Source organism: Phasianus colchicus, chromosome 2 (genome assembly GCF_987193195.1).
Source record: "Phasianus colchicus chromosome 2, bPhaCol1.hap1.1, whole genome shotgun sequence".
Lineage (NCBI taxonomy): Eukaryota > Metazoa > Chordata > Aves > Galliformes > Phasianidae > Phasianus > Phasianus colchicus.
The window spans coordinates 104913807-104941120 of NC_143437.1; the positions used below are offsets into that span (position 1 = coordinate 104913807).

General features: G+C 48.4%; 1 protein-coding gene across 10 annotated transcripts; it reads right to left on the minus strand.

Moving 5' to 3' along the window:
• Positions 1–5561: 5561 nt before the first annotated feature.
• On the minus strand, positions 5562–25747 carry LOC149919250 (interferon-induced very large GTPase 1-like). Of its 10 annotated transcripts, XM_090136511.1 has the most exons (5): positions 24188–24299; positions 22881–23067; positions 18221–19179; positions 17362–17419; positions 8887–17108 (listed from the first exon to the last, which is right to left on the minus strand). In XM_090136511.1, the coding sequence occupies exon 5, from the start codon at positions 17104–17106 to the stop codon at positions 9802–9804; it is 7305 nt and encodes a 2434-aa protein (XP_089992637.1). In that variant the 5' UTR covers positions 17107–17108; positions 17362–17419; positions 18221–19179; positions 22881–23067; positions 24188–24299; the 3' UTR covers positions 8887–9801. The 10 variants fall into 10 exon arrangements, 9 of the variants coding, with proteins under 9 accessions (XP_089992637.1, XP_089992634.1, XP_089992638.1 ...); XM_090136508.1 differs by lacking the exons at positions 17362–17419; positions 18221–19179; positions 24188–24299 and adding exons at positions 21431–21550; positions 24940–25747; XM_090136512.1 differs by lacking the exon at positions 18221–19179.
• Positions 25748–27314: the final 1567 nt, after the last annotated feature.

The following is a 27314-nucleotide window of genomic DNA, read 5'->3' on the forward strand; positions in this document are numbered from 1 at the left end:
CCCTATCTCTGCCAGGACCCTGAACCTCTAGATGGAGGTGAGAGGAGCATTTCCCTCCCACTGTGACAGTGGAACAAGTCCGAGAACCCCTCATGAAAGTGTATGCATGTAACTCCATAGGGCTGGATGACATGCATCCCAGAATTCTGAGAGATGGCCGATGTGCTTGCCGAGCTGCTCTCCTCCATATTTGAAAAATCATGTTTGGGTGAAGTCCCTGCTGACTGGAAAAAGGGAGACTTTACTTCCATTTTTAAGAAAGGTAGAAAGGATGACCTGGGGAACCACAAGCTGGTGAGCCTCACCTCTGTGCCTGGGAAGTCCATGAAGCAGATCCTCCTAGCAGCTACGGTAAAGCACATACGAGACAGCCAGCATGGCTTCACCAAGGGCAGATTGTGCCTGGTCAATCTGGTGGCTTTCTATGATGGAGAGACAGCATCTGTGGATGGGGAAAGGGCAGTGGATGTCATCTACCTGGACCTCTGCAAAGCCTTTGACATGGTCCCTCACCACATCCCTCTCCCCAAATTGGAGAGGTGTGGATTTGAAGGATGGACTGTTTGGTGGATTAGGAGTTGGCTGGCTGGACGCAGCCAAAGGGCTGTGATCAATGGTTCTGTGTCAGGGTGGAGGCCGGTCACAAGCGGTGCCCCTCAGGGGTTGGTCTTGGGACCGGTGCTCTTCAACATCTTCATCAGTGACACAGACGATGGCATCGAGTGCACCCTCAGCAAGTTTGCAGATAGCACCAAGCTGAGCGGTGCAGTCAATACAGTGTAAGGAAGGGAAGCCACCCAGAAGGACCTGGACAGGCTGGAGAAGTGGGGCCCTGAAAACCCAATGAGGTTCAATAAGGCCACGTGCAGGGTGCTCCACGTGAATGGGGGCAATCCCAGGTTGTCACAGAGTTGACTAGATCAATCTATGCCCGTGACAGGGGGGCAGAAGGCCCCTCCCTTCCCCCCCCCCCCCCAACGGCTCCACAAAATGGGAAGGAAAAGGGTAAAGGAATAGGGATATGGGAGCTGGGCTCAAGGAAGGAAAAAAAAAAAACAGCTGCAACAATTTATGGAGGAAAGTTTATTTTACTAACTATGATATCGGAATGCAAGATAACACAATATAATACAATCTAATTGAAATTGAGACTAATAAATCAAATAAAATAGGCGAGAGAGAGTTCCTGTGACCGAGTCAAATCTGAAAAGCTTGGAATGGCTAGGAAAGCACCGTGCAGCACCCACTGCCAGGCAGTAAGAGATGCCCAACCAAAAAGGGCCAGATCCCATGACTTGCGCGATGTACAGGGACAGGTACCCGGAATTGGAGCATTAACACTTTAACTCCCAGTGCACTACGTGATGTTATGATGAGAAAGGCTGAAACCCAAAAAAAACAAAACCATGACATTCCACCCCTTATTCTACATCACTACATCATGCTTAATATATATACCATATTACAAACAAGCAATGATTAAAATGCATTACACACACGTCTATATATCATACGTATACATAGAATTACTGACTGCACTCCCCCAACATCAAGTTTCCTTGTGGTACACACTGAACATCCCCATTTTTCTGCATCACCCACCAAGTGGCCCCTGGCCCCTGGGCAAAAACAGTACCAGAAGCTGGAAGGACCCAAACTGCTTTTCCTAACATGCTCTTTACATGAACTACAGAGACTTTACCTCCCTCTATGGTATGTAGGGAGCTGGATTGAGTAGGACCATCACGATTGATAGATCCTCTGGTATTGACCAACCAGGTGGCTTCTGCCAAATGCTTCTCCCAGTGCTTAAATGTTCCGTCACCTGTTGCTTTCAGCATGGTTTTTAACAACCTGTTGTAGTGTTCGATCTTACCAGAGGCTGGTGCATGATAGGGGATATGACAGGACAAATTTCTTTTCATTTTCTGGTAGTTCATTGTATGGTGGGGCCCCTTTAGCACATGATACTTCTTCTCCTGGTGATGTTGTAAACCTTTTACCTTCAGGCCAGTCCATGATGACCTCTAGGATTCCTGGACAGCAGAGGCTCCCCATCCGTGCTCATTGTGTAATCAGTGCAATCCTCTTACTCCAAGTGGCATCAGTAGCATGATGGGTGGAGGGAACCTTCCCTTTAGACATCCAGTTCAGCACTGGCAGTCAAGGTGCCAGAAGCAGCTGCATTTCAGTACCAACCACTTCAGAAGCAGCCCGAACCCCCTCATATGCAGCTAACATCTCCTTCTCAGTTGGAGTGCAGCACCCTTTGGACCCCCTGTACGCTCAACCCCAGAATCCCAGGGGTCGGCCTCGGGTCTCTCCTGAGACTCTTTACCATGGACTCCAAGTGGGTCATTTCTCTCCAGCAGCAGTGTAGAGGATGTTCTTTGCATCCTGTCCCATCCGTACTGGCCCCAGGGCCACGGCACGGGCTATCTCCTGTTTAATCTGCTCAAAATCCTGCTGCTGCTCAGAGCCCCACAAAAAATTATTATTCTTCCGCGTCACCTGATAGAGGGGGCTTACAATGAGGCTATAGTTTGGAACATGCCTTCTCCTAAAGCCCACTACACCCCAAAAAGATTGTGTCTCTTCCTTACTAGTGGGTGGAGACATAGCGGTGATTTTGTTGATCACATCTGTCGGGATGTGACGACGTCCATCTTGCCACTTTATACCTAGGAACTGAATCTCCTGAGCAGGTCCTTTCACTTTGCTTCGCTCAATAGCAAAACCAGCATGCAGAAGAATTTGAATTATTCGCTCTCTTTCTGTCAAAACTTCTTCTGCTGTATCGCCCCACACAACGATATCATCAATGCACTGCGGGTGCTCAGGTGCACTGGCCTGTTCCAGTACAGTTTAGATTAATCCATGGCAAATGGTCGGGCTGTGCTTCCACCCCTGGGGCCAACGGTTCCAGGTGTACTGAACGCCCCTGCAGGTGAAAGCCAAGTGTGGCCTACATTCTGTGGCCAAAGGAATGGAAAAGGAGGTGTTAGCAATGTCAATGGTGGCATACCATTTGGCTGCTTTTGACTCCAGTTCATACTGGAGTTCTAACACGTCTGGCACAGCAGCACTCAGTGGGGCTGTGACTTCATTCAGGCCACTGTAGTCCACCGTCAGCCTCCATTCTCCACTGGCTTTACGCACTGGCCATATGGGGCTGTTAAAAGGCGAATGAGTTTTGCTGATCACTCCCTGACTCTCTAGTTGACGAATCAACTTATGAATGGGGAGCAAGGAATCCCTGTTGGTGCGGTACTGCCGTCTGTGCACCGTTTTTGTGGCAATTGGTACCTGCTGTTCTTTTACTCGTAGCAACCTCACAACAAACAGATCTTCTGACAGGCCAGGCAAAACAGACAGCTGCTTAATGTCTGTTTCTACAGCACCTATTCCAAAGGCCCATCGATACCCCTTAGGATCCTTGAAATGCCTCCTTCTGAGGTAGTTGATACCAAGTATGCATGGAGCCCCTGGGCCAGTCTTTGCGATAGGATGTTTTTGCCAGTCTTTGCCAGTGAGCCTTATCTCAGCCTCCAACACAGTCAATTCTTTAGGGCCCCCAGTCACTCCACTCTAGAAGCGAGGACACCATTTCTTGCCTTCCACTAAGGGCAACTGACACTGTTACTGGTGTCTCCTGTGATTGATCAGATGTGACTTGGAGATTTTCCCCTTTGGCTTGAACCTCAGCTCAGAAACTCTCCCTCCAGAATAGTGTTATATAGGGCACAGTAAGCACAAGCCAAGCCCCAAAGAAGTTGTACCTCCTTAGATCTATGTAAGCTGCACCATCCCTGACTCAAATACTGGCTGAGTTTCTCGGGATCCCACAGGTGTTCAAGAGTGAAATCCCATGACATTGCAAGTCCCCATGCTTCTAAGACTTTTCCTAAACCTCTCCATCTTCCCTGCCAGTCAGCATTCTGTGGTTTTGGAGGAGACTCCTTCCACAGAACACGAATGGAGAGGTTTAGGAAAAATCTTAGAAACCAAAAAAGACAAAACCATGACACAGGTACTTATGCAAACTGGAAAATCTCCTGGACAGCAGCCCTGCAGAGAAGGACTTGGGGGTGCTGGTGGATGAGAAGCTGAACATGAGCCAGCAGTGTGCGCTTGCAGCCCGGAAGGCCAACTGTGTTCTGGGCTGCATTAAAAAAGGGGTGGCCAGCAGGGAGAGGGAGGTGATTGTCCCCCTCTACACGGCTCCTATGCGGCCCCATCTGCAGCACTGAGTCCAGGCCTGGGGCCCCCAGTACAGGAAGGACAGGAGCTCTTGGAGCGGGTCCAGAGGAGGGCACTCAGATGGTCAGAGGGCTGGAGCTCCTCTCCTGTGAGGAAAAGTTGAGGGAACTGGGTTTGTTCAGCATTGAGAAGAGAAGGCTCCAGGGTGACCTCATTGTATCCTTCCTGTACTTGAAGGGAGCATATAAACAACAGGTGGATTCTTTCCTAAGAGATTTCTTTCAGGGAATTCCTACCAAAGTACATATTTTAGTGGAAGCCTCTTATGCTGTGCTTCTCGCATTATTTTTTTTCTTCTTCTTTTCTGTTGGTGTAACATTCCTGGCCCTCCCCATAAGCCATCAGCGAGTGGTGCCTCAGGTGTCAGTGCACAAGTATTACGGCCTTTTGCAGTGGTCAGCTGCTTCAAGCCACTCCCCCGAAAAAAAGACTCCTTCTCCCGCTTCTGCATGTCTTTGCAATCGTAAGCAGAAGCACTGTGGCACGGTGACACCACTTCTCATCCCCATAGATAATTCTCAGTTGTCAGTTAGAGCCTGATTGCCAGAAAGGTCTCACAAAGCGAGCTATGAGCCAAGGAAAAAAAGTTTTCAGCAGTCATCTTTCACGCCATACACATACGTAATTTAGAGATAGGTGTGGGACCATGTCAGAGCTCTTTCAGAAGTCCACATAGAGACTCCTGGGCCCCACAGTTGCAATAAATAAATAAATGAGGGTTTCAGTGTAGGACTCTGCATATAGATTTTGTGGCAGTGGGTGGAGAAAGTTTAACTACAAAGGAGGGGAATGCTGTCTGGGTGGAACCCCACAGTTCCTTAGTGATGAGGGCCACAGGGATGCTCCGAAGGCTGGAGCGCCTCTCCTATGAAGATAGGTTGAACATTGGGCTTGTTTGACCCAGAGAAAAAGTCTCTGAGGAGACTTCTTTGTGGCCTTCCAGTACCCAAATGTGCCCACAGGGAAACTGAGAAGGACAATTTGTCAGGGACTGTAATATGGAATGGTTTTAAACAACGATGGGAGATTTAGATTTAGATTTAGATTTAGAAAATACCAAGAAATTCTTTAGTCAGAGGGTGCTGAGGCCCTGGCACAGACTGCCCAGAGAAGCTCTGAGTGCCTCATCCCCGGAGGTGCTCAAGACCAGGCTGGTTGGGGCTTTGGGCAGCCTGACCACGTGGGAGGCGTTCCAGCTCTTAGGAGGAGTTGGAAGTGGGTGGGCTTTAAGGTCCCTTCCCACTGAAACAATGCTAAGGTTCCACAATTACTTGAGTGGAAAGAAAGCACACACAGACCAGTCCAGTCCAACTCTACCAGTTTAATAGCAAAGTCTACAAATGGTTACAGCGAATCACAAAGTCTCCAGGAGGATCAACAGTACTGCTGATGTCTACTGAGGAAGCTGCACAGGTAACTAATTCTCTATGTTGGTTATACAAGCGGCTTTTGCCCAGAATCTAAGCACATGCTAAATGTAGTTGGATTTTCTGCAAGATGGAGGTAAGTTCTCCAGGGGACCTGAGCAGGAGCTCACAGAAGTTGTGGGAAGGATACTTAATGAACATGGATTTAAATCACTATAACGGAGCTGAGAACTAAGTTTAGCAAGAAGGGGTTTTTAGATTCCCACAAATGTTTACCTGCACTCAGACATCACTGTCCTTTCTTTCAGTGTGACAAGGATTTCCTGCAGGGAAGCTATTCTTTTGCCAGAGTCATTTATTTTTACATAGATGCAGATAATTTGGTACTTTCTAATGCTGCCTTGGTCTTAACCTTGGTTGTATGCATGAGTGCTGCAGAAATGCATTGTTTCTTTTTTTGCTCTAAGACAAAGCTGATGCAGGCATTTATGGCAAGATAGGAAAGGAGTTTGACTTTATCATGAAGGAGGAGCATTTCTGAGGAGCGTCAGGAGTAGAACACCTCATTTTGCCCAGCTTTATGAGCAGTAATTTTGCAACAGTATTTTGTGGATATTCTCATGTCATGGTCTTCTAACATGCAGTGCAGTTGCAGATTTTCCTTTGTGTCAACTAAGCCTACCTCAGTTTGTCAAGCGCTTCCTGCTTTGTAATTGTGTGCCACGAAGCAGGGATTTCCCCTCTGCCACAAAATTTACCATTGTTGAGTTCTTCTAGCTGTGCTCTGAAATGAGACACAAACCATTTCCAGTATTTTTGCATGGATGTGTCAGGATGAATGTTCCAAGTACAAAATGGGTGTTCGGCATCTCGGTACTTCTTGTTCGGGATCCACTTGCCTTCACCAATCCTGAAGCTACAGTCACTGGCAACAAGGCTGGAACAAATATCAATGACAAGGTTGTCTGTTTTATCCCATTTGTATCTGCCCAAAAATTGAGGACGATGGAAGACAAGTTGGTGGTCTCCATCATGGTTTGGCATAGTGTTTGTGCAAACTGCCCCACAAAATGGGAGCTGTTGCAGGAGCTGTTAGGCCTGCGTCTGCAGCAGGAGCTGGAGGAGCTGCTGTGCATCGTCGGGGGGGAGCAGCATCCACAGCACCATGGTGATGTCCCCACGTGGCAGCAGTGCTGGGGGGAGTCCTGAGGCCACAGTGTCCCCCAAATATCCCAAACGCAGCTGGTGATGTAGGGATGCACATGGGGAAAGTGGCTGCTGGGTGACGCCAGTGGGTGCTCCTACATCCTGCAGGGGGAAGCCTGGTGACAGTAGTGCAGTGGGACTGTCCCCTTCCACCAGATCGTGCTGCAAGCCCAGGGTGCAGCAACCCACATCATGGGACCTGCCTTAGTTGAGTATTGTACATCACCTGGGGTTGGCAGAATGAGTAGGGCATGGGGCACAATTGTGGGCCTCAATAAACATGACTGGGTCTGTGAAACTGCTGAATGGTTGTGCCTGAGTGATATGCCACCTCCTGGGCTCCATGTATAGTGCTATCCCTTATTTTTCCCTCTTTTCCCCAACTTATTTTCCCATTTTTTCCCCCTGTTTGCCAAGGGAAAGGAGGCAGAGCAGTCTAGACTCAAGGCTGACTTGGGTGGGATGGCTGTGCTGTCATTCAGAGAGATCTGGACAGGCTGAGAGTTGGGTGGAGAGGAGCCTGATGATACTCAACAAGGGCAAGTGTGGAGTCCTACAGCAGGGGAGGAATAACTGCATGCCAGAGGTTAAGGGCTGAGCTGCTGGAGAGGAGCTCTGCAGAGAAGAACCTGGGGATGCTGGTTGAACAGTGGTTGACCAGCAGTTGAGCAGTAATTGACCAAAGGTTAACCATGAGCCAGCAGTGTGCCCTTGTGGCCAAGAAAGCCAATGGTACCCAGGGATGCATTGCACAGAGCGTGGACAGAAGGGCGATGGAGGTGATTCTCCCCTCTTCTCCGCCATGGAGAAGCCCCACACCTGGATGAAATATTCCATATGGGGCCTCACAAGGGTAAAGCAGAAAGGGACAATCCCTCATCCTGCTGGCAGCTCATCTTGTGATGGAGCCCAGGATAACATTGGCCTTTAGGGCTGCAAGCGCACACTGCTGGCTTGTGTTCAGTTTTTGATCAACCAGGACCCCTAAGTCCTTCTCAGCAGGGCCGCTCTAAAGGAGTTCTTCTCTCAGTATACACATCTGGGATTCCCTTGACCCAAGTGCACTTTGCTTTGCAGAACCTCATCAGGTTCACAAGGGCCCAACTTTTGAGTTTGTTAAGGTCCCTCTGGATGGCATCCCTTCCTTCTGCAGTATCAACTGCACCGCTCAGCTTGGTGTCATCAGCAAACTTGTTGAAGGTGCACTCCATCCCATCATCTATGTCACTGATGAAGGTGTTAGGGAGTACTGGTTCCAAGACCAACCTCTCATTGCTCATCACCGGCCTCCACCTGGACGTACAGCCTCTTCTGACCAGTTCCTTACGCACTAAATAGTCCACCCCTCAAATTCGTCTCTCTCCAATTTAGAGATAAGGATGTGGTGTGGGACCATGTCAAAGGCCTTGCAGAAGTCCAGGTAGAGACTCTGTGCCCCACAGTTGCAATAAAGAAAGAAATGAAGGTTTCAGGGTAGGAGGACCGTGCATATAGATTTTGTGGCAGTGGGCACAGAAAGTTTGACTACAAAGAAGGGGAATGCTGTCTGGGTGGAGTCCCACAGTTCCTTGGTGATGAGGGCCACAAGGTTGCTCGGAAGGCTGGAGCACCTCTCCTATGAAGATAGGTTGAAAGTTGGCCTTGTTTGGTTCAGAAAAGAGAATGCTTCAGGGAGACTTCTTTGTGGCCTTCCAGTACCTAAGGTTGCCTATATGGAAGCACGGAAGGACGATTTGTCAGGCACTATAGTATGGAATGGTTTTAAACAATGAGGGGAGATTGAGATTTAGATTTAGAAATTACCAAGAAATTGTTTAGTCAGAGGGTGCTGAGGCCCTGGCACAGGCTGCTGACAGAAGCTATGAATGCCTCATCCCTGGAAGTGCTCAACAACGGGCTGGATGGGGCTTTGTTCAGCTTGATTTGATGGGAGGTGTTCCAGCCCATAGCAGGGATTAGGACTGGGTGGGCTTTAAGGTCCCTTCCTACTCTAACCATGGGAGGATTCTACAATAATTGTGGCTTAAGTGGAAAGAAAGCACGCAGAGACCAGTCCAGTCCAACTCTACCAGTTTATTAGCAAAGCCTGCAAGAGACTATAACAAATCACAAACTTTCCAGGAGAATCAACTGTACTGCAGGAATTGTGCAGCAAACCCCACTGTCTGCTGTGCTGGTACAGGCAGAGCTGGTGAGATGTTCTCCAGACCAGCACCCAGTTCCCACCTGCCTTCACAACACAAATGCTGACATCACACACTGCTGATATCTACTGAGAAAGCTGCAGAGATAACTAATTGTCTATGTTGGTTATACAAGGGGCTTTTGCTCAGAATCTAAGCACATGCTAGATGTAGTTGGATTGGCTGCAAGATGAAGGGGAGTACACCAGGAGATCTTAGCAGGAGCTCATGGGACTGTGAGCACATCTTAACATAGGAAGGATACCTTATGAACATGCAATTAAATCACTATAACTGAGCTGAGTACTAAGTTCAGCAAGAAGGGGTTTTTAGCTCCCCACAAATGTTTACCTGCTCTCAGACATCACTGTCCTTTCTTTATGTGTGACAAGGTTTCCTGCAGGGAAACTATTCTTTTGCCCGAGTCATTTATTTTCACATAGCAGCAGATAATTTGGTACTTTCCAATGCTGCCTTAGTCTTTAACTTTATCTGTATGAATGGTTGCTGCAGAAATGTGATCTTTTTTTGCTCTAAGACAAAGCTGATGCAAGTGTTTATGGCAAGAAAGGAAGAGGAGTTTGACTTCATCATGAAGCAGGTCCATTTCTGAGGAGTGGCAGGAATAGCACACCTCATTTTGTCCAGCCCTACAAGAAGTTAGATGCAGTTCTTTTGAAATTGTTGAAGGCCATAATTGTTACAACAGTATTTTGTGGAGAGCCTTAAGTCATGTCCTTCTGAAATGCAAAGCAGTTGCAGATTTTCCTTCGTGTCAACTTAGCCTACCTCAGTTCGTCAAGTGCTTCCTGCTTTGTAATTGTGTGCCATGAAGGAGGGATTTCTCCTTTGCCATGAAATTTACCATTGTAGAATTCTTCTAGCTGTGCCCTGAAATGACACACAAACCATTTCCAGTACTTTTGCATGGATGTATCAGGAAGAATGTTCCAAGTGGAATAAGGACGTCCTGCATCTCGGTATTTCTTGTATGGGATCCATGTGTCTTCACCAATCCTGAAGCTACAGTCGCTGACAACACTGCTAGAGCAAATATCAATGACGAGGTTGTCTGTTTCATGCCATTTGTATCCGCCCAAAACTTCTGGACGATGGAAGACAAGCTGGTGGTCTCCATCATGGTTTGGGATAGTGTTTGTGCAAACTGCCCCACAAAATGGACACTGCTCCTTGCAGCCTGGAAAGTGTTCCAGCAGTATTGTGTGAGGCTGCTTTTCAAATGAGCTCAAATCAGCACGAGCAAACTCTTCCTTGAGACGATCCCTCAGGGGAGAAAGTGCCTCCGTCATGGCGTTATTCAGGAACTCTATGTCTGTTATCTCCAGATGTTCAATGCCAACCAGGTCACTCCTGGGCAATCTTAGGACCCCTCCAAGTTCTCTGCAGAATTCATCCAGCCAAAGAGAGATTATCTTATTGCTGTCTCTTCTGTCTTTAACAACTGTGGTTGATGTAAATACAGCTTTCTGAATTTTTTCATAGTACTGGGTAAGAGTTTCATTTAAAAACATCACCAGTCGACTGTTCTGATCTAAACAGTATGTCTTCACATGTGTCTGAATGTAATTCTCCAAAAAGTCTGATGGGGAACTAAGATACAGCTTGAATTTTTCAAAATTTTCTCCCTGTGCCAGGTATTTCAGTATGCAAACTTCCAGATTGGCTCTACTGCCATTGAAGTCTCGTATTTCACTCCTCATTTGTTCAGCTATGACAAGAGCTGTCTTGTCATAGATGGCCAGGCGAAGACCTGGGTCGATCTTGCTGCACAGGAAATCAGCAAATGTTGTGATAGAAGTGGCACCTTGGCAAGAAATCTGGAAACATTTGAAGAAATCTTCTCTCTTGCTTTGTAGGTAGATGACTGGGTCATTTGCTTTCCTGAAGGCTGCGTGCATGTCTTTAAACCTGGCTGCTGCCATTCTGCACAGGTACACTGAAAGATCTATCTCGTAATCTTTTGTAAAATGACATTTTTCCGAGCTAGGGACAGTTTTCACACCTTCCTGCACTTCATTTAGTATTTCATGAATAAAAGTGTGACTGTAATCCATTTTGTCCTTTTCCTTCTGGTCAATGTTTTCCTTCACACGCCTTATGATGCGTTCTGTAATGTGCTGTAAGGTGCTCAAATCAGACTCACGAAAATAAGACATAAATTTGTCCAAAACCTTTTTCTGGGATATGTGTTTCTTCATATCAAGTGAAAAGGTGGTCTGCTTGGAAGATTTCAAGATTCGATCAGCTATATTTGAACCCTCCTTAAAGTGTTTGAGAAGGACATTTTCTATTTCCACATCGATGTCCACCTCTTCCAGAGTGGGAGCATTAGAAGACACTTCAGTAACCCAGGTCATCCAGAGGGAATCAAAGTTCCTCCTCAATTCTCGTTCACTTAATTTCTGGCCTACTACAGACAGAGCCAGCTCCCTGCTCTTTTTCAGGAGCTCATTTTCATATTCAGATTTCCTCTCATCCAATCTACTCTGGCTCTTCTTTAGTACTAGAAGCTTATCACACTTCCTCTTGGTTTCATCAAGAAGGGACGTTTTTAGCTCTTTCAGATTCAGTTCCGTCCTACTTTTCCACTGAATCAGTATTTCACAGTCTCTGTCTTCACTGAAGAACTTCTCCACGTCTTTGGTGATGGCATCACTTGTTTCTTGCACCAGATTTTCAAGCTCTTTCATGGTGACTTTCTCCAGCTCTCCATTCCGAACCTTATTGTCCAGTTGCATTTGCAAGTCAAAGACGTGCCTTCTCAGTTTCCAGGTCCACTGACTAAAGGAGGTTTCCAGTTTCTTGTATGCAGCAATCTCCACTGAGTTCTTGAAGCTGAAAATGAAGTTTTCATTCCGCAAGGCGTTCCACAGGTCACTAATACGAACTTTCAAGCTGGAGAGCCTCAGAACACTGCCCGGAGATTCCTTCTTGGCGTCTTGGAGAATTTTGCTCTTTAATTGCTGGACGTTCTGGCTGTAGGTGGGGTTGGGTGGTGCCATTGGCGGGTTACCCTCCCACAGGTGAGCAAAGTAATGAATGTGGGTGTTCACGTCAAAGCGGATGACATCACTGAAGCAGGTGATGTCACAGAATTCCTGCTGGGCTGCTGTCACTGTCATTTCATCCAGTTTCTGCTGCAGACGCCTTTGTCCTTCCATGTTCTGTTCCTTTGCTGTTATTGCGCCCACATTTTGATGCACAAACAGGCAGCTTGGGGAAAGCTTGACTTGCTTCATCCTCAGAAAAGCCTGCACTGCAATCTGAAGGATGTCTTGCATTTCGGAAGGGTTCTCTCCAAAGATGTTGATTAGAGTCATGTTGCCAATGCCAATGACAAAGGTGGCCAGCTCGTTGTCATGATTCAGTGAGTGCTTATTGGCCATCTCTATGGCACGAAGTCCTTCCGTGTCCACAACCAGCATGTAATCAAAGTTCACATCCTGCTGTAGTTTCTCGTCCACTTTAATGAGCTGCATAAAAGCTCCCCGGGTGCATCTGCCGGCACTGACATTGAACTGGAGACCGAACATGGCGTTCAGTAGGGTTGACTTCCCTGTGCTCTGGATACCAAGCACGGAGAGGACAAAGACTCGCTTGTCGCCTAACCTCTCAATTAACCTGTCAAAGATTGCTGCAACCCATTGTAAGGGTACGTAAGAAACATCGCCATCCATCAGCTCAATGGGATGCCCTGAAACCATCAGATCAGCTGCAATTTCAGGTAGTTTGAGAAAACAAACATGTTTGGTATCGGTTGATTCAAGAGCTTCATAAATCTGCCCTACCTCTCTCAAAATATGCTCAAGGCCAACGGATGAATCATTGATTTCATTGGAAAGGGACTCTAACCTTTTCGTCATTACAGTTTTGGGGTTGTTTTCTTCATTGCTTTTCTTTATTGCCAGGATTTGAGACCATAACTGATGATAGTCTCTCTTCAGTTCATCAAGGCGATCGGAGGACAGGTCATCCATGAATATCTTCATCCACTGCAGGAAATATTTCTTGGTGTTGACTGGCTGTGACTGGAGAAAGCCAAGGAATGATTCCATCAGCTGATTGAGGGGAAATGCTTTGTCTAGTTGCTTTCTTCTTATTGCAACTTTGTCACATTCAATTTGGCTCCGATGATGTTCTATGCTCTTGTTCCTCTTCTCCTGTAAGCGAGTGAGTTCTCTGTCCTTTTTACACCAATTGTACCACAGTTTTCCTTGAAGAGGCAGTAGCTTTGATTTGATCTCAGACAGCTGCTCTCCCTTCAGCAGCTTCACCAGCTCGTTTGCCTTTTCTTTGGCTATCACACATGCTTCTGCATCTTCATCAACTATGAAGCCATGCTGGCGAGCTGTGCCCAGACACATATCGAGGCTAGAGAGTGTGCTTGAGCCCTCCAGGAGATCTCGGATTCTTTTTGTCAGCTCACCGATTAATTCTGCTTCATTCCTGTTCTTGATACCTATTCTTATGTTCTGGCTAGATCGGCCAGCTGCAATGTTCTCTTTCTCAGTGAAAAGACAAACCAAGGGCCTCTGAGACTGCCACAGGTCCTGTAAAATTCTCCTGCCTTTCCTATCACCCTGATCAGACTCAGAAACGAGAACCACGTTCACAGCAGAGATCTCCTGCAAGAAGCCCAGCTGTGTCTCGTGATCCCTGGCATCTCCGTGCAGGTTACAGAAAGCAACACAACTGTCAAAACTGTCATCGTTGCTACCACGGGGACAATACCAGGAGATCTCCACCACACCTTTCATCAGCAAACAGTCTTTGGTGCTGCCTTTGCAATGCCGATGGAAAAACGTGTCGTGTTTTTGTTTGCTCAGCAGAGCGTTCAGGATCTGAGACTTGGAAGAGGAAGGAGAGCTGCCGACGCGTATGAAGGACACAATGGGTGTCTCTGCTTGATAAATGAGTTTGTTTGTGTAGCTGCTACTTTTCGTCTGCTCTCCTGATTTTGCTGTTCCTTTCCAGCTCTTTTTGATTTGGCTGAGGGACCAGAGAGGGAACTCAATCTCTGAAGTGCATGGGTTGGGGATCAGGAGGGGGAGTGCAAACTGGCAGAAGGCAAGCTTTGATGCAATGTACTGCCTCATGAAATCATTGGCACAATGAAAAATGGCCATCTGGAGGTCCATAGGGTGCACATGGCTCTCCCTGGTTGCAGATTCAGGGGCTCCTTCATCCAAATCACTGAAAAAGTCATCAAAGGAATCAGAGGGCTCTTCCTCTGTGGCTTTGGGTGCAGGAGTGACTTCTGTCTTACTCTCATCCTTGCAAGTCAGGTACCTCACACTGTAGTCCACACACAATAGCTTTTGAAGGAAGTAAAATGGGAGTTCACTCTCCTTGCTGGGCTGGCTGTCACGTACAGATGTCTTGTGTATGATGTGGAAGTCTTCCGACCCCATTTTTCTTGGATAGTATCTTTCCAGCCCAAGGCGCTTAAGTAAGTTGAGGAACTCTGGGTTTGCACTGGCTTGATTAGTTTTGGATTGGCTGTCATCTGACTGGAGTTTGCATGGACTGCAAGGCGGTATTCCTTGCAAAGTCTCTTCCATGTCTTTGATTATGCTGTGTTTCTTCAGATCAACAGAGGTGTCCTCCAATTGCCCACTGATGTAGGACTGCAGGTCTCTTTCCAGCCCCTCCCAGTCTCTGAAGGCATTCTGTCTCTTGAGGAGATCTTCTATCTGTGCACACCATGAGTTCTTCATCTTCTCTTCCATGAACACTAAGCGGTCAGTCTTCTGCTCAGGGGACACCTCACTGCTTTCAGATGTTATGGTGAGGCCTGTGAAGAGCAGGAAGGCCTGGGCTCTGTAAACATCCTGCTCCTTCAGGCTCTGATACTCATCATATGCTGTTTGCATTTCCTTGGCCATGAAGTGAATTTCTGGACAACCAAGGAGGTACTGAAAAGTGCTGCTTTCTACTTGGTATCCTATCGTGGTTGTAACTAAGAGCACTAAGAGTTCTGTGTCTCTCTCTGCCTTTTCCTGCAGATACTGGAGCAAAGAATAAACAGCCAGGCTTACAGTCAGGGTGGCTTTGATCTTTGCTTCATGAATGGCAGATACAGAGGTGGCTGGGGAGTAGGTGACTTCCTGAATGTGCTCCTTCATTCGCTGCAGTGTCTTGATGAGATCCTGAATCTCAGAAATATTGGGAGTTTTGGTAAACGTGTGCCCAGTGTTGAAAATCCATTGCATAATGAAGGAAGCCTTAGGGAAGTCCTTAACAGAATAGATGTGAGGATGCAGCAGGCACTGCATCAGAGATTTCATGTAGGTGATGTTTTCTGGAGGCGATTTTTGGCAAAACAGAACGGTATTCACCAGGAACTCCTGCAATGCCTTATGTGACAGGCATACATTGATCCAGACACTGAGATTTTTTGTTTTTTCATACAGAGCCTGTTTGAAATCTGTCAACGTGAGCAGTTTCCTTTCATCCCCAGTGACCTCCCAGGTCTTCACGTGCTCCAGGAAAACTCTGGCCTCTTCCACGGCACTGGCCAGTTCCTCTCCAAACACTGTGCCAACACTGTGATTTGTGAGTGCTTCATATGCAGCCCTGAGGCTGCTGCTCATCTGATAGGTGGATTTAAAATCACCGCTGTGGTTGGACAGGATTATGTCCCACACTGGGATCAGCTGAAAGCCCCTGTCGATAACACACCAGGTTGTGTTACTGGCCACAAGCCCACACTTCCACTGGGCAAGGCAATCTGTCTCTGATGGACCTCCTGTGTTGGTCACGGAGAGCTGAATCGCTGTGTGGCTGCTGCCTCTATCGCTTCTCCCAAGTGATGCTTGTGAGCTGGACTTTGAAACGTCAACATTCATTCCCACACTGACAGCAAAGCTGCTGAAGCTTGCCCTGACAAAGCAGTTCAGTGCTTCAGATGCTTGTTGCTTCATCTCTTCCCTTTGCTCTTCCCTGAATCCTTCGGAAGATGCTTTCCACCAGAATATGCCCCCGAAGTGGAGGGGTCCCTGGTTGAGGTGGGACCCAAACCTGCTGAAGAAGCTGGCACACCTGCTCTTCAGCATGTTGAGCCTGTCTGCCTCCTGGGTGATGCTCAGAAGCTCCTCGATGTGTTGCAGCTCCCTCAGGGCCCCATCTGAGAGGCGAAGCTGGTCCTTTTGGAAGTAGCAGGAGGCCAGAGGGGTGTACTGGTACTTGGTGGTACAAATGTATGTCTGCTCTGAACGTGAGTGGTGAGTGTCTTCCTTGTGTGAGGAGTTGCTGTAATCTTCACCTCCTTCAACACTGATGCCCCAGAATCCGGCTTTGGCAGAAACGCTTAGGCTGAAGCCCAGCTGCTCCATGGACTTGGTGAAATTGGCTTCTGCTGCAGAGGAGGAGAACTCCTTCCTCTCAAGCAGAGACCCTTGCTCCGGGCCAGCAAGCTTGAAACCCGTGGGGACTCTGATGAGCTGCTCTCGCTTTGTCAGCACATCTGCCAGGCTGTTGGTTCGGTAAACGCCCTGCAGAGCCAGGCCTCCTGATGCCCGTCTCAGGACCTCCTCATCAGAGACATTCTCACTCCTGCCCAAGGACATCTCCTGCTGCTCCAGTTGCTTCTGGATGCTTGCAAGCACATCTGCCAAGGCCTTCTCTGGTGGTGGCCAGTACTCCCTGGGAATGTCCATGGCTTGCCATAGTGCCTCCTCTTTCTGTGTTATCATCTCCTTGCTATAGCTGTGGCTCTGATGCATATCTTTCAGCTCCTGCATGGCTCGCTTAGTTTCTTCTTGCCTCTGCTTCATCATCTCCAGGCGCTGCTTCTGCAGCTCCTCAGCAGTTGCTTTGTTGTCTGTAATTTGGAGAAGCTTTCGGAGTGCTGTTTTCTCCCAGGGGTACCGTACCTCACTCTCCAGCTTCAGATAATCTTCATATTGCAGATGCTTCAAGGCTTCTTTTGATTTCACACCTAATACCTTCATCAGCTTGGGAAGCCAGTATCCTCCATCCAGTCCTTCGCTCTGAAATGTTTCTGCCAGCAGTTGTTTAGCAAGATTTGCCTTTTCCAAATCCTCTGCTCTCTTCTCCTGGGACTCCATGGCTGTGGAAGAGGTAAACAGATTGCAGTTGAAGGCACATTAGAAGAGCCACCACTTTTTCATAGAAAAGGCCTCTCCACAGCTTCTTCCCAGAGGATTCTTCCCACCTGGCTGCTAGAAACCAAGTTTGGCCACCCAAGAAACAGGTTGGTATGGACAGACACCCAAACACACCCTGGACTTGGCTACACAACCAACCATGGACAGGGAGCTGCCTTCAGCAGCACCCATGTGTGTCCGCCAGACTGCTCTCACCTGTCACAGGCTCTCCTTCCTTTCAGCGCACAGACATGAGGTAGAGTGGGATTGCACACTGTGAGAAACATGTTCAAAATCAAAAATTTCTAATCAGGCAAATATCTTTATGAATCACATAATCATAGAAATGCTCAGGTTGGAAAAGACTTTAGTGATCATCAAGTCTGACCGCAACCTAAACATACAACCCTAACAACTCTCTGCTAAATCATTATCCCTGAGCACCACATCCAAACGTATTCTAAACACATCCAGGGATGGTGACTCAACCACGTCCCTAGGGAGCCTTATTGCAGTGCTTAACAGCCCTTTCTGTAAAGACGTTTTTCCTGATATCTGTCCTAAACCTGCCCTAGCGCAACTTGAGGCCATTTCCCCTTGTCCTGTCACAGGAGCAGTGAAGAGTAGTTTATTCATTATTGCAATAACGGGTGCACACCCCCTACTGACAAGGGAGAAAGTGAGCACCTAATCAGTGAAATCCATTCTGTTATATGCCCTGGGTCTGACGCAGGTAATGCCTCTGCCGGAACTCACTGGTTGAGCGTCTCAGGCTCACAGTCTTCCCAATGTTGTTGCTACAATGCCTTTCCATACAATGTCTGTTAACAACCCACTGTTTTCAGGCTTGTTCTGTACTCTTTGTGGTGATAGGAGGGCAATGTTTCCAAAAATTAGCACATTGTTCTGTCCTGTGCTAGGCTCTCCCCTACCCTACATAATGTGCCAAGTCTACCCTGGTCTGAACGCCTCTGTCTCAACTTTACTCTGTTCAGCAGCTTTCTTGGTGAAAAACAACTTATCCTACACAACATACAGGAATACTGGAAATTTCCACAGCAAAAACACAACTTACCTCTCACAACAGGGACAGAGAGGGAAGGATTTAATATGGAGGCCGGACAGAGTGCAGTGACCAAGGCTGGGCTTGCTCAGACAAGTGATCTGCCACTGGTCTCATGACAGCAGCCCCTTTCACATCCTCTTCTGCCTATTCCTCTTTTTTAGTCCCCTTCCGTTTCCCTTCAACATCATTCCACAGGCTGTCCTCAAATATCTCAAAGTTCTCCTGTTCCCTGTGGTTAATCCAAGTTGAGTCTCTCCAGAGCAGGGCCCAGAGTGTTCTGTCACCCATGAAGCAGCCATTGGAGACTTTGGGTCATCAGCCTTTGCGGGAATTCAAGATAGAATCTTAAGAGCAGAAGGTGCAGAACAAAATTGACATCAGGAAGGTCAAATGATGAGAACAAAGGACTCCTTCAGGAGACAGAAACAAGAATCAAGCGAGCCACATGATCCGTGCAAATTAACGACTGTGATTAGAGGAAGACTTTGATTGGATAAATGCCTGCATGCATGGTTAAGGAGTAGACCATGGGTGACTGTGTGAAATGCTTTGTTGACACGTAAAAGTGGGTGGGAAAGTTACAAGAGAGAACATGGGAATGTAGATAAGGGATGTCAGAACCTGCAATGAACGATTCGGATGGTTCCCACATCTGAGTCTGTGCCCTTAGGTGCTGCAGCTGGTGCCCAGCAAGGCAGTGCTCTCCACCAGTGAGCACTTGATGACAGCCTGCAGCACGGTGACTGATATGGAGTTCATCCCGCCCCACTGTGTCACACAGGTGGGCTGCAGGGAGCTCACCCACTCCAGGATCTCGCTGTACTTGATGGGCTCATCCAAGTTCAGCAGGTTGGGGTTGACGCTGCGGACAGCGTGCGTGTAGACCTGCAGCAGCTGAATGCCACACTTCTGCTCCGCTTGCTGATGTGCTGCAATGGGCTGCCCAGGGCAGTGGTGGATTCATCGACCTTGAAGGCATTCAAGGAACATTTAGACAGTGTGTTGAGGGACATAGTGTAGTGGGAAATATTGGTGATAGGTGGACAGTTGTACTGGATGATCTTGTACGTCTTTTCCAACCTTGCTGATTCCACGATTCTGTGATTCTTAAGAAAGTTGACAACCCTGCCTTGTTTGCACAGCTCAGGTGAGTTTTTCATTATGTCTCTCACCATACTCTTCCTTATTTTATTACACATATTCCATCACACACTACATTGCCTAGTCCATTAACTGGGGGCAGCTGTAAGGTTGATCAAGCCACAGTAATATTTCCTATCCCTCAGTTATTTCAACATGCACGACTCTCCCATCAATTTATCCATCAGAATAGGAGAGCCTTACAAAAACAATTCCAACTGACAGAGGATCAAGGCTGTAACATTATTCTAACGTGCCCAGACTGCCAGGCAATTGTCTCTTTGCCTCAAATAGTGACAAATTCCCACGGCACAGCACCTCTTCAACTCTGGCAGACAGATGTCACTCATGTTGAAGAATTTGGCCATCTTAAATATGTACATGTAACAACAGATACTCCTTCTTCTTACATATTTGCCACAGTGCATACAGGTGAACGCGGTCGTGATGCCTGTCAACATTGGTTATCTGCCTGCGCTGCTATGGGGATCCCACATACTATAAAAATGGATGATGGCCCAGCATATACATCCATGGCCATTCAAATATTCCTCCAAGAATGGAGGGTTAGACGTATTACAGGCAATCCCCATTCTCCCACTGGACAAACTATCATTGAATGTGATAGTTTCATTTCATATATCATTGAAATATAAATAGATTATGTAAGGCTTAACTTGTGCTGAATTTTTTGAATCAGGATCATTAGATACAACTCATGTAGACCAGCATTTTGGGGCCTCCCCAGTGCTCAAGGAACAGCTGACGGTTAATGTTTGGAAATGACCACAGGGCATTGGGAAGGTCCCTTACCATTGATAACTTGGGTTGTGGATATGCTTGTGTTTCCACAGTGAAACACACAGGCCCTAGCTGGGTTCCAGCGCAATACATTCGGTCTCATCTCAAGGCAGAGAACAGCATCCAGCCCTCATAATGACTGAACTGTGTATTTCTTTCTTATTGGTATTATTTGGTACAATGTTGTATTGTAGATAACTCATGGGTGCTTCAAGAGTTACAATTATTAGGTCTGGAGCCCCTGGTACAAGAAAGAGAACTGTTGGAGAGGGTCCAGAGGAGAGCCATGAAGATGATCAGGGGACTGGAGCACCTCCACTACGAAGACAGGCTGAGGGAGCTGGGCTTGTTCATCCTGGAGAAAAGAAAGCTGCAGGCTCATTGCAGCCTTTCAGTCACTAAAGGGAGCCTACAAACAGGAGGGGAGTCAACTCTTTGAAAGGGGAGTCAACAGCAGGACAAGGGGAAATGGTTTTAAGTTGAGGGAAGAAAGATTTAGTTTGAATGTCAGGAGGAAGATCTTTACAGAGAGAGTGGTGAGAGTGGAACAGCTGCCCAGAGAGGTTGGAAGCCCCATCCGTAGAGGTGTTCAAGGCCAGACTGGATGGGGCCCTGGGCAGCCTGGTCTAGTATTAAATGTGGAGGTTGGTGGCCCTGCATGTGGCAGGGGGGTTGGAGATTCGTCATCCTTGAGGTACCTTCCAACCCTGGCCATTCTGTGATTCTGTGATAGGAACTGTCAAAGCTGTTGTGTGCTTCTTCGTCAGTTTTAGTAGTGGTCAAATGTGAATTGAACAGAATTCGATGTTACTGATGCTGAAATCAATGGGAATAACTCTTTTAGTGTAATTTCATCACCCCATTATCAGTAACGCCTGGTCATGTTGCATATAGCCTACCAACTAACCTTTTCTTAATTTGTGGAGGCAGAAACTGGAAAGGAATCCCAGGCAAAGCTAACAGAGGACCCGGTACTATAGGTCATTTAACTCTCTTTCATCCCACTACTCAGGATTTTAAAATATGACCATGCATCACTCAAGACAAAGGCACACGTTATCTTACTTTGATTCCACATGGGATTGCAATATAGAATTGTGGGATAATACACAACAAATAGTTTGGTTCACTGCTCCCTTCAATTGACATCTGTGTCAGGGACTTAAAGGCTCCTGACTGAAGAATGATCCTGGCATGGAACAAATATTCTGACAGTTTTAAGGGAACTGACATTTGTGGTTGTAGCTGCAAATATCTTGATCTGTAGAGAGAGCTGACCTTGGTAGTTTATTTCGTTTCTGCAAAGACTGCTTTTGGAAGCCGGTGTTCCACTTGGGCTCTGAATCATGTGCTGGCCATGTGGATACAGCGTGCAAATGGAGAAAGCCTGGGGAGACCCTGGGGAGAATAAAAGCAGGAGAGAGGCTGTGGTGGGAGAGAGAGGAAAAGTGTCCCTTGAAGCAGGGGACGCCCTGCTGGCACTGCCTATCACATCCACTGCCAGCACGTGCCTTCTCTCTCCTTTCTGGGGGTTTGCCATCTCTCAAGGGTTGGTAAGTTATAGTGCACCTGCTTATGGAGTTTCTGCTTCCTGCTTACAGGGATTATCTGAAATGGATGCCTGTGTGTTTGACTGTATGTATGTTGAACAAAACTCATAACCCTCTGTGCAGCTCTGAGTGCATAGTTTGCTTGCCATTGCTCCTGAGACATCCTGTCTCTCACATCCAAATGCACCCTGAAACAGCACAGCTCAAGCTTCCGCCACACTCACCAAGTTAGGATGCTAGTGGCCAGCTAAGAAAAACAGTGCCCCTAGTGATGCTCTAGCAGGCTTGCCCACTGATGTTGTTTTTCTGTGCGACATGCAACTTCACAGAATCGTGTGGCCATTGATTTTCTATTATTAATTCAGGGGCATGGTTGTGGGGATTTTAAAAGCAGGTGTTGAATGAATGTTAGTAATCATACATCAGAGTATACTAAAGTTGATGATTTTCCCTAGTCAATTACAGCTACACACAGAATGGGACCCTCTGGGATTTTTTTCCAGGTTGCAGGAACTTGTGCCATGGGCCAAACACATTTGTACTTTTCTTAATGGGTTAAATAGCATTGCTTGCCATTATGCTATATTCGCCTTGTCTCTTGCTTTCAGCATGTTATCACCTGAAGCCTTGATTGAGTTATGATAACCCAAATGCATACAGCAGTGCTGTTACAAAGCGTAACACAAAATGGAGGGGAAAGCTCTCAGTCAGGCAGTCAGGATGCTGTGCAAAAGATATGTTTATATTATTAATATGACTAGTGCCGTTGTTTTGTATCATGCTGACAGCTTGCCAGTTGATGTCCCGGTGGGGTTTACTTTATCACTGCCCCCGTTACTTATCATTGCATTGGTACTGGAACAGTCCTTGACTGGATAATGGTAAGGAAGCCAATGCTCTCACTGTCTACATACCCTTACCGTGCTGTCATACCGAGCTGACAGTCATCTCTGTCTCTATTCAGGTGAAGAAATTTATTCAGTGCCAAAACCTTCCTGTGCAATCAACTCTCATCCCACCAACAACATGCTACAGCCTTTCCATCTCAGGAATTGATGCCAGGCCCTTATTACTGTGCTCCTTTGACTCACGCAGAGGCTTTGTGCCCTCTTTTCCTTTATGTTCGGGGAAGATTTAAGTAAGAATAATAAATGGATTTGCATTCTGAGTCCTCTCACCTCCCAGCAGGTGCTCCTGGTGGTGACGCTCGGCTTTCCAGCGGACGCAGGGCACCAGGGCACGCGGCCCAAGCGAGGCAGCACACAGCCACTTGTCAGGCCTGGTAGACAAGGCAGGGTTGTGAAGAAGGACTTGGGCACCACTTCAAGAATTCAGGAGGAAAAACACGAGGAAATGTCCAGAATCCTAAGGAGAAAAACAGATACTCAAGAGAGTGCAGCCATGAATACAGAAGAACAAATACATTCCATGCAGTGGTGAAGCCCATCCCTTCTTCTGCCCCAGCAGGACCTGCGCAGGGCCACGGTGGAAGCACACGGAGGGAGCTGTAGGAATATGACCAGCACTGGTGTGGTGTTGGAGGAGCACTGTATCCAGAGGATGGAGGGCCTGCATGGGCATCAGGGCACCAGAGAGACCCAGGGGAACCCCAAGCATCCTTGGGTTCTGGTGCAAGGCTTCCTGCTCTGAGTGGCCTTTCAGGGGCAGGGGAGGGACCAGGGGGACCCAGAGTTATCTTGGTCCTGAAAACAACTGAGCTGGAGAAGCACTTTAAGTTTCACAAGGGCCTGAGCCTCTTCTAGGAATGGCTCTGATTTCTGAGAATCAGAAAACCCAGCAAGCCAGTCTTCCCTTGGCCATTCATAAAATAATGGTTAATGGAGACTGGAACACATCCTGGCAGGGCACAGAACGGGCAGGGAGGGGAAGGCAGTGTTGTATATATAGGCTCAGCAACAAGAGAAGTCCCTCTATGGGGAACCCCACTGAAAGCAAAGATAAGAAGGGCGTATGTGTGCACGGCATGTTGCACAGACACAGCTGTCAACAACGGTCCCAAAGTGGTGTGCACCATGACACACGTCCAGCAATGCTGCACTGAGCTCTTAACGCTGCAATGAGTGCAGCACGCCAGCACGCAGAGTGGGGCCACATAGCTGCAGGGCTCTGTGTGGGCTGTGCTCCACAGCCCTCCCAGTTCTGTCTTGGGGATCTGCTTCCAATCCACCCTTGCGCTGCCCTTCCCTCCCCGTGCTCCTTGTGCTTCCATCTCTGCCATGTTCAGCCCCTGATCTGGGTGCCGAGTCCTTCATGCTTCCCTTCTCCACTCCTCCCTGCCCCCCAGTGCAGCCACTGCCATCACAGCCCCCACAGCACAGCCCCTTTGCCCCCTGCCACAATCCCCTCTTTCCTGCCATCCCTCTCAGCCCAGCACCATAACATGAAGCACCAAGCAGAGCACAAAGGGGCTCCCAGTGGGTGTGAGTGCCCCTGCCCCACCCCAGGCACCTCAGCCAGGCCCTACCTGCATTTTTGGTGCTCCACAGCCCCAGTGCTTTCTGAGTCTGGCTCTGACCCTGCTCTTATATAGCTCAGAGCCTCTGCACAGGCTGCAGCTTCCTGCTTGGTGGGGCAGGGGAAGCCTTCTCCCTGAAGCTGCAACTGGAAGTGAAACTTGGCAGCTGCTGGATGAGATGCTGCCTGGAAATCTTTGGATATGGCCATGCAGTCAATTCCTTATCCATGTGACAGCACAACCACCAAATCATTGGAATATTTATAATGTTTGGGACAACCTGCTGTGAACCCAGAAAAGGGCCATGAAGATGCTTTGGGGCCTGGAGTAGCAGTGCTGGGAGGAGAGCTGAGAGAGCTGGGGCTGCTCGGCCCGGAGCGGGGGAGGCTCACCAAGATTGGACCACAAATATCCTCGCAGGATGTGCAAGGGATTGGATCCAGGTTCTGCTCCGGCAGCCATGGGGCACAGCCTGGAGCCCAGCAGCTGCCCATCAGCAGCAGTGCAGTGCAAGGTGGGTGCCAGAGCCCTGGCACAGGGAGCAGAGAGCAGTGGGGGCTCCCCCTGGGGGATCTGCCACAGTTCCTGGCCGTGGTTATGGGCTCCCTGCTCTGGGCAGCCCTTCAGGGGCAGGGGAGGGACCAGGGGGACCCAGAGTTATCTTGGTCCAGCCCAAAGCACCCTGGGGTTCTGTGAACCCTGCAGACACTTTGTCCTGAGAGAGACCGCAAGTGTGCTGGGAGCTCCCAGGTTGCAGGTACCTGCCAAGAGCTTACAACGGTGTCACAGCATCCTCGGGAAAGGTCAGGAAGCCAGCTGGGCTTTAACAAACAAATCCTGAACCTAGGAAACTTGCCGGGTATTCTTCTCTGAAAACAGCTGAGCCGGAGAAGCACTTTCAGTTTCACAAGAGCCTGAGCCTGTTCCAGGAATGGCTCTGATTTCTGAGAAGCAGAGTAGGCAGGCACAGATCTTTTGGAAAAATGAAACAGTTTTTAACCCCGTCCCGAAGGTGTGCGTGGAGCAGGGGCTGGGACAGTGGGGGAGGGGCGCTGTTTGCTGCCTACAGTGCCATGTGGCTCCTGAGGTCACAGCCCAAACCCACAGCCTCCCCATCGCCAATTAGTGCTGAGGCTGGGGATGGCACTGATATCAGGGAGTGAGCTCGGAGAGCGTTCCTGTAGGTGTGCATCCCCTGTTTATTGGCTGCCAGGCAAAGGGAGATGAGCCAGACCCCTCTCCCTTGGCTACCGCTTGTTTACTTCTAGATGCTTTCATTAATGAGGAGCCCCCTCAGCTCCATCAGTTCTTGCTACAGATGGAGAGCAGTGTAGGGGTGCGGGGTCAGCAGGAGCTGCGCCTTCTGCCTTCCAGTTTTTCCTCCTGTGCTTTTGGCTGCTCCGTCAGCACGTCAGCCGTGCTGCTGGTCAGTGCTGAGGAGCTCAGCTCAGCATCCTGCCCTGTCCAGGGCTGGGCATAGCGAGGTTCCCTCTCGCTCTCCAGCCAACAGAGGCATCTTTTCCCCACTTTGTATGGATAGTTCTTTCTCGTGTAGGGCTCCACGCAGCAGCTTTCCATCTGCAATGCTTCCCCACAATACAACAGCATATACTGACCCATAGGGAGGTGTGCTGCCTCCCTGGGGCCCGTGTCAGGGACGTCACCAGAAACATCCCAGGTCTGGTTCGCTCCTCTGATTCCTGCCCGTTACTGATAGTTCAAACAGGCAGTGATGAAATTGCTCAGGGAAGCCTGAGAGCTATCAAATAGGATTTCAGGGGTTTAGGGCGAATGGTTGAGGGAGTGGAAGTGCAAGGGGTATTTTATTCTCTTCTCTCCCATCTGGGATGGTGAGGGATATGGAACAGTCTAGGAAAAGGCAGGCTTTGAATAAGTGGCTGAAAGGTTGGTGCTGCCTCAGGAGCTTTGGGTTCTTTGACCACGGGGCTGTTTACTCGGGGCCCGGCCTAATGGCTGCGGATGGGTCTCGCCTGCCTCCGAGGGGAAAGCAGATCCTGGCCCAGGAGATGGCAGGGCTGGCTGAGAGAGCTTTAATCTAGGTATGAAGGGAGAAGGGGATAAAATGATGCTTTCAAAGGTGGAGTGAGTAGTTCAGAAATTTCAACGAGATTTGATGGTGGAAGCGAGGGGAGGCCAGTGGGACAGAGAAAGGCCTGGGGATGTTGCTGTAGGAGATTGCGGGGAAAAGCCTCATAACTGTCCTGTAGGATCTCCTGGGAACTCCTCAGAGGAGGTAATGTTGCGGCCCCCGTCTGAAAGCTCGTGTCCCTCTGGGAAGCGGAGGGGGGGAACTTCAGATTTCTTCTGGAGGATTGAGGGAGGGCCTGTCTAGAAAGGCAGTATGTCAGAAAGCCCGGCCAAAGTGCCTTCACACTAATGTATGCAGCATGGGAAATAAGCAGGAGAAGCTGGAAACCGTGATATGCTTGGAGAATTTTGATCTGGTTGCTATCATGGAAACAGGGTGGCATGAATCTCATGAGTGGCATACAGTGATTGAGGGCTATAGGCTGTTCAGAAGGGATAGACAGGGTAGGAAGGGTGAGGAAGTTGCCCTCTATGTTAGGAAGTGGTTAGGCTGCGAAGAGCTGTGTCTGGGGAACAGCCACGATCAGGTCAAGAGCCTGTGGTAAAAATCAGGGATGGGTCCAGAAAAGGGCATCTAGCGGTTGGGGTCTGCTGCAGGCCTGATCAGCGGAGCCTGCTGACGAGGCCTTCTTGCTTCAGCTGCTGGAGGTGTCACCTCTCAGGTGTGAGGGAAGATGTAACTGTGAGCGAGTCACCAAAGAGCTTATCAGACTCCTTGATGGACCCTATCACTGTGAAACCGTGGGAGTCTGGAGTGTAAGACAGAGAGCAAACGGTATCTGTTTGCGTCTAAGGGTAAACAGGAGGTTCTGCTTGTATGCACTGTTAATCTTATCACACTTAAGAAACCTTTCATCCTTTATCACTGCTGTTTGGGAGAAGCTAGGCCCACTTAACTGTTTAGAGGGACAGGAATTCCTTGCTTGTGAATGGTATATAAGATGATGCTGAACACAATAAAGTAGAACCATTCTGATGCTACAAGAAACTGTGAGAGCTCTCTAACTCGACTGAGCGCCGACACGCA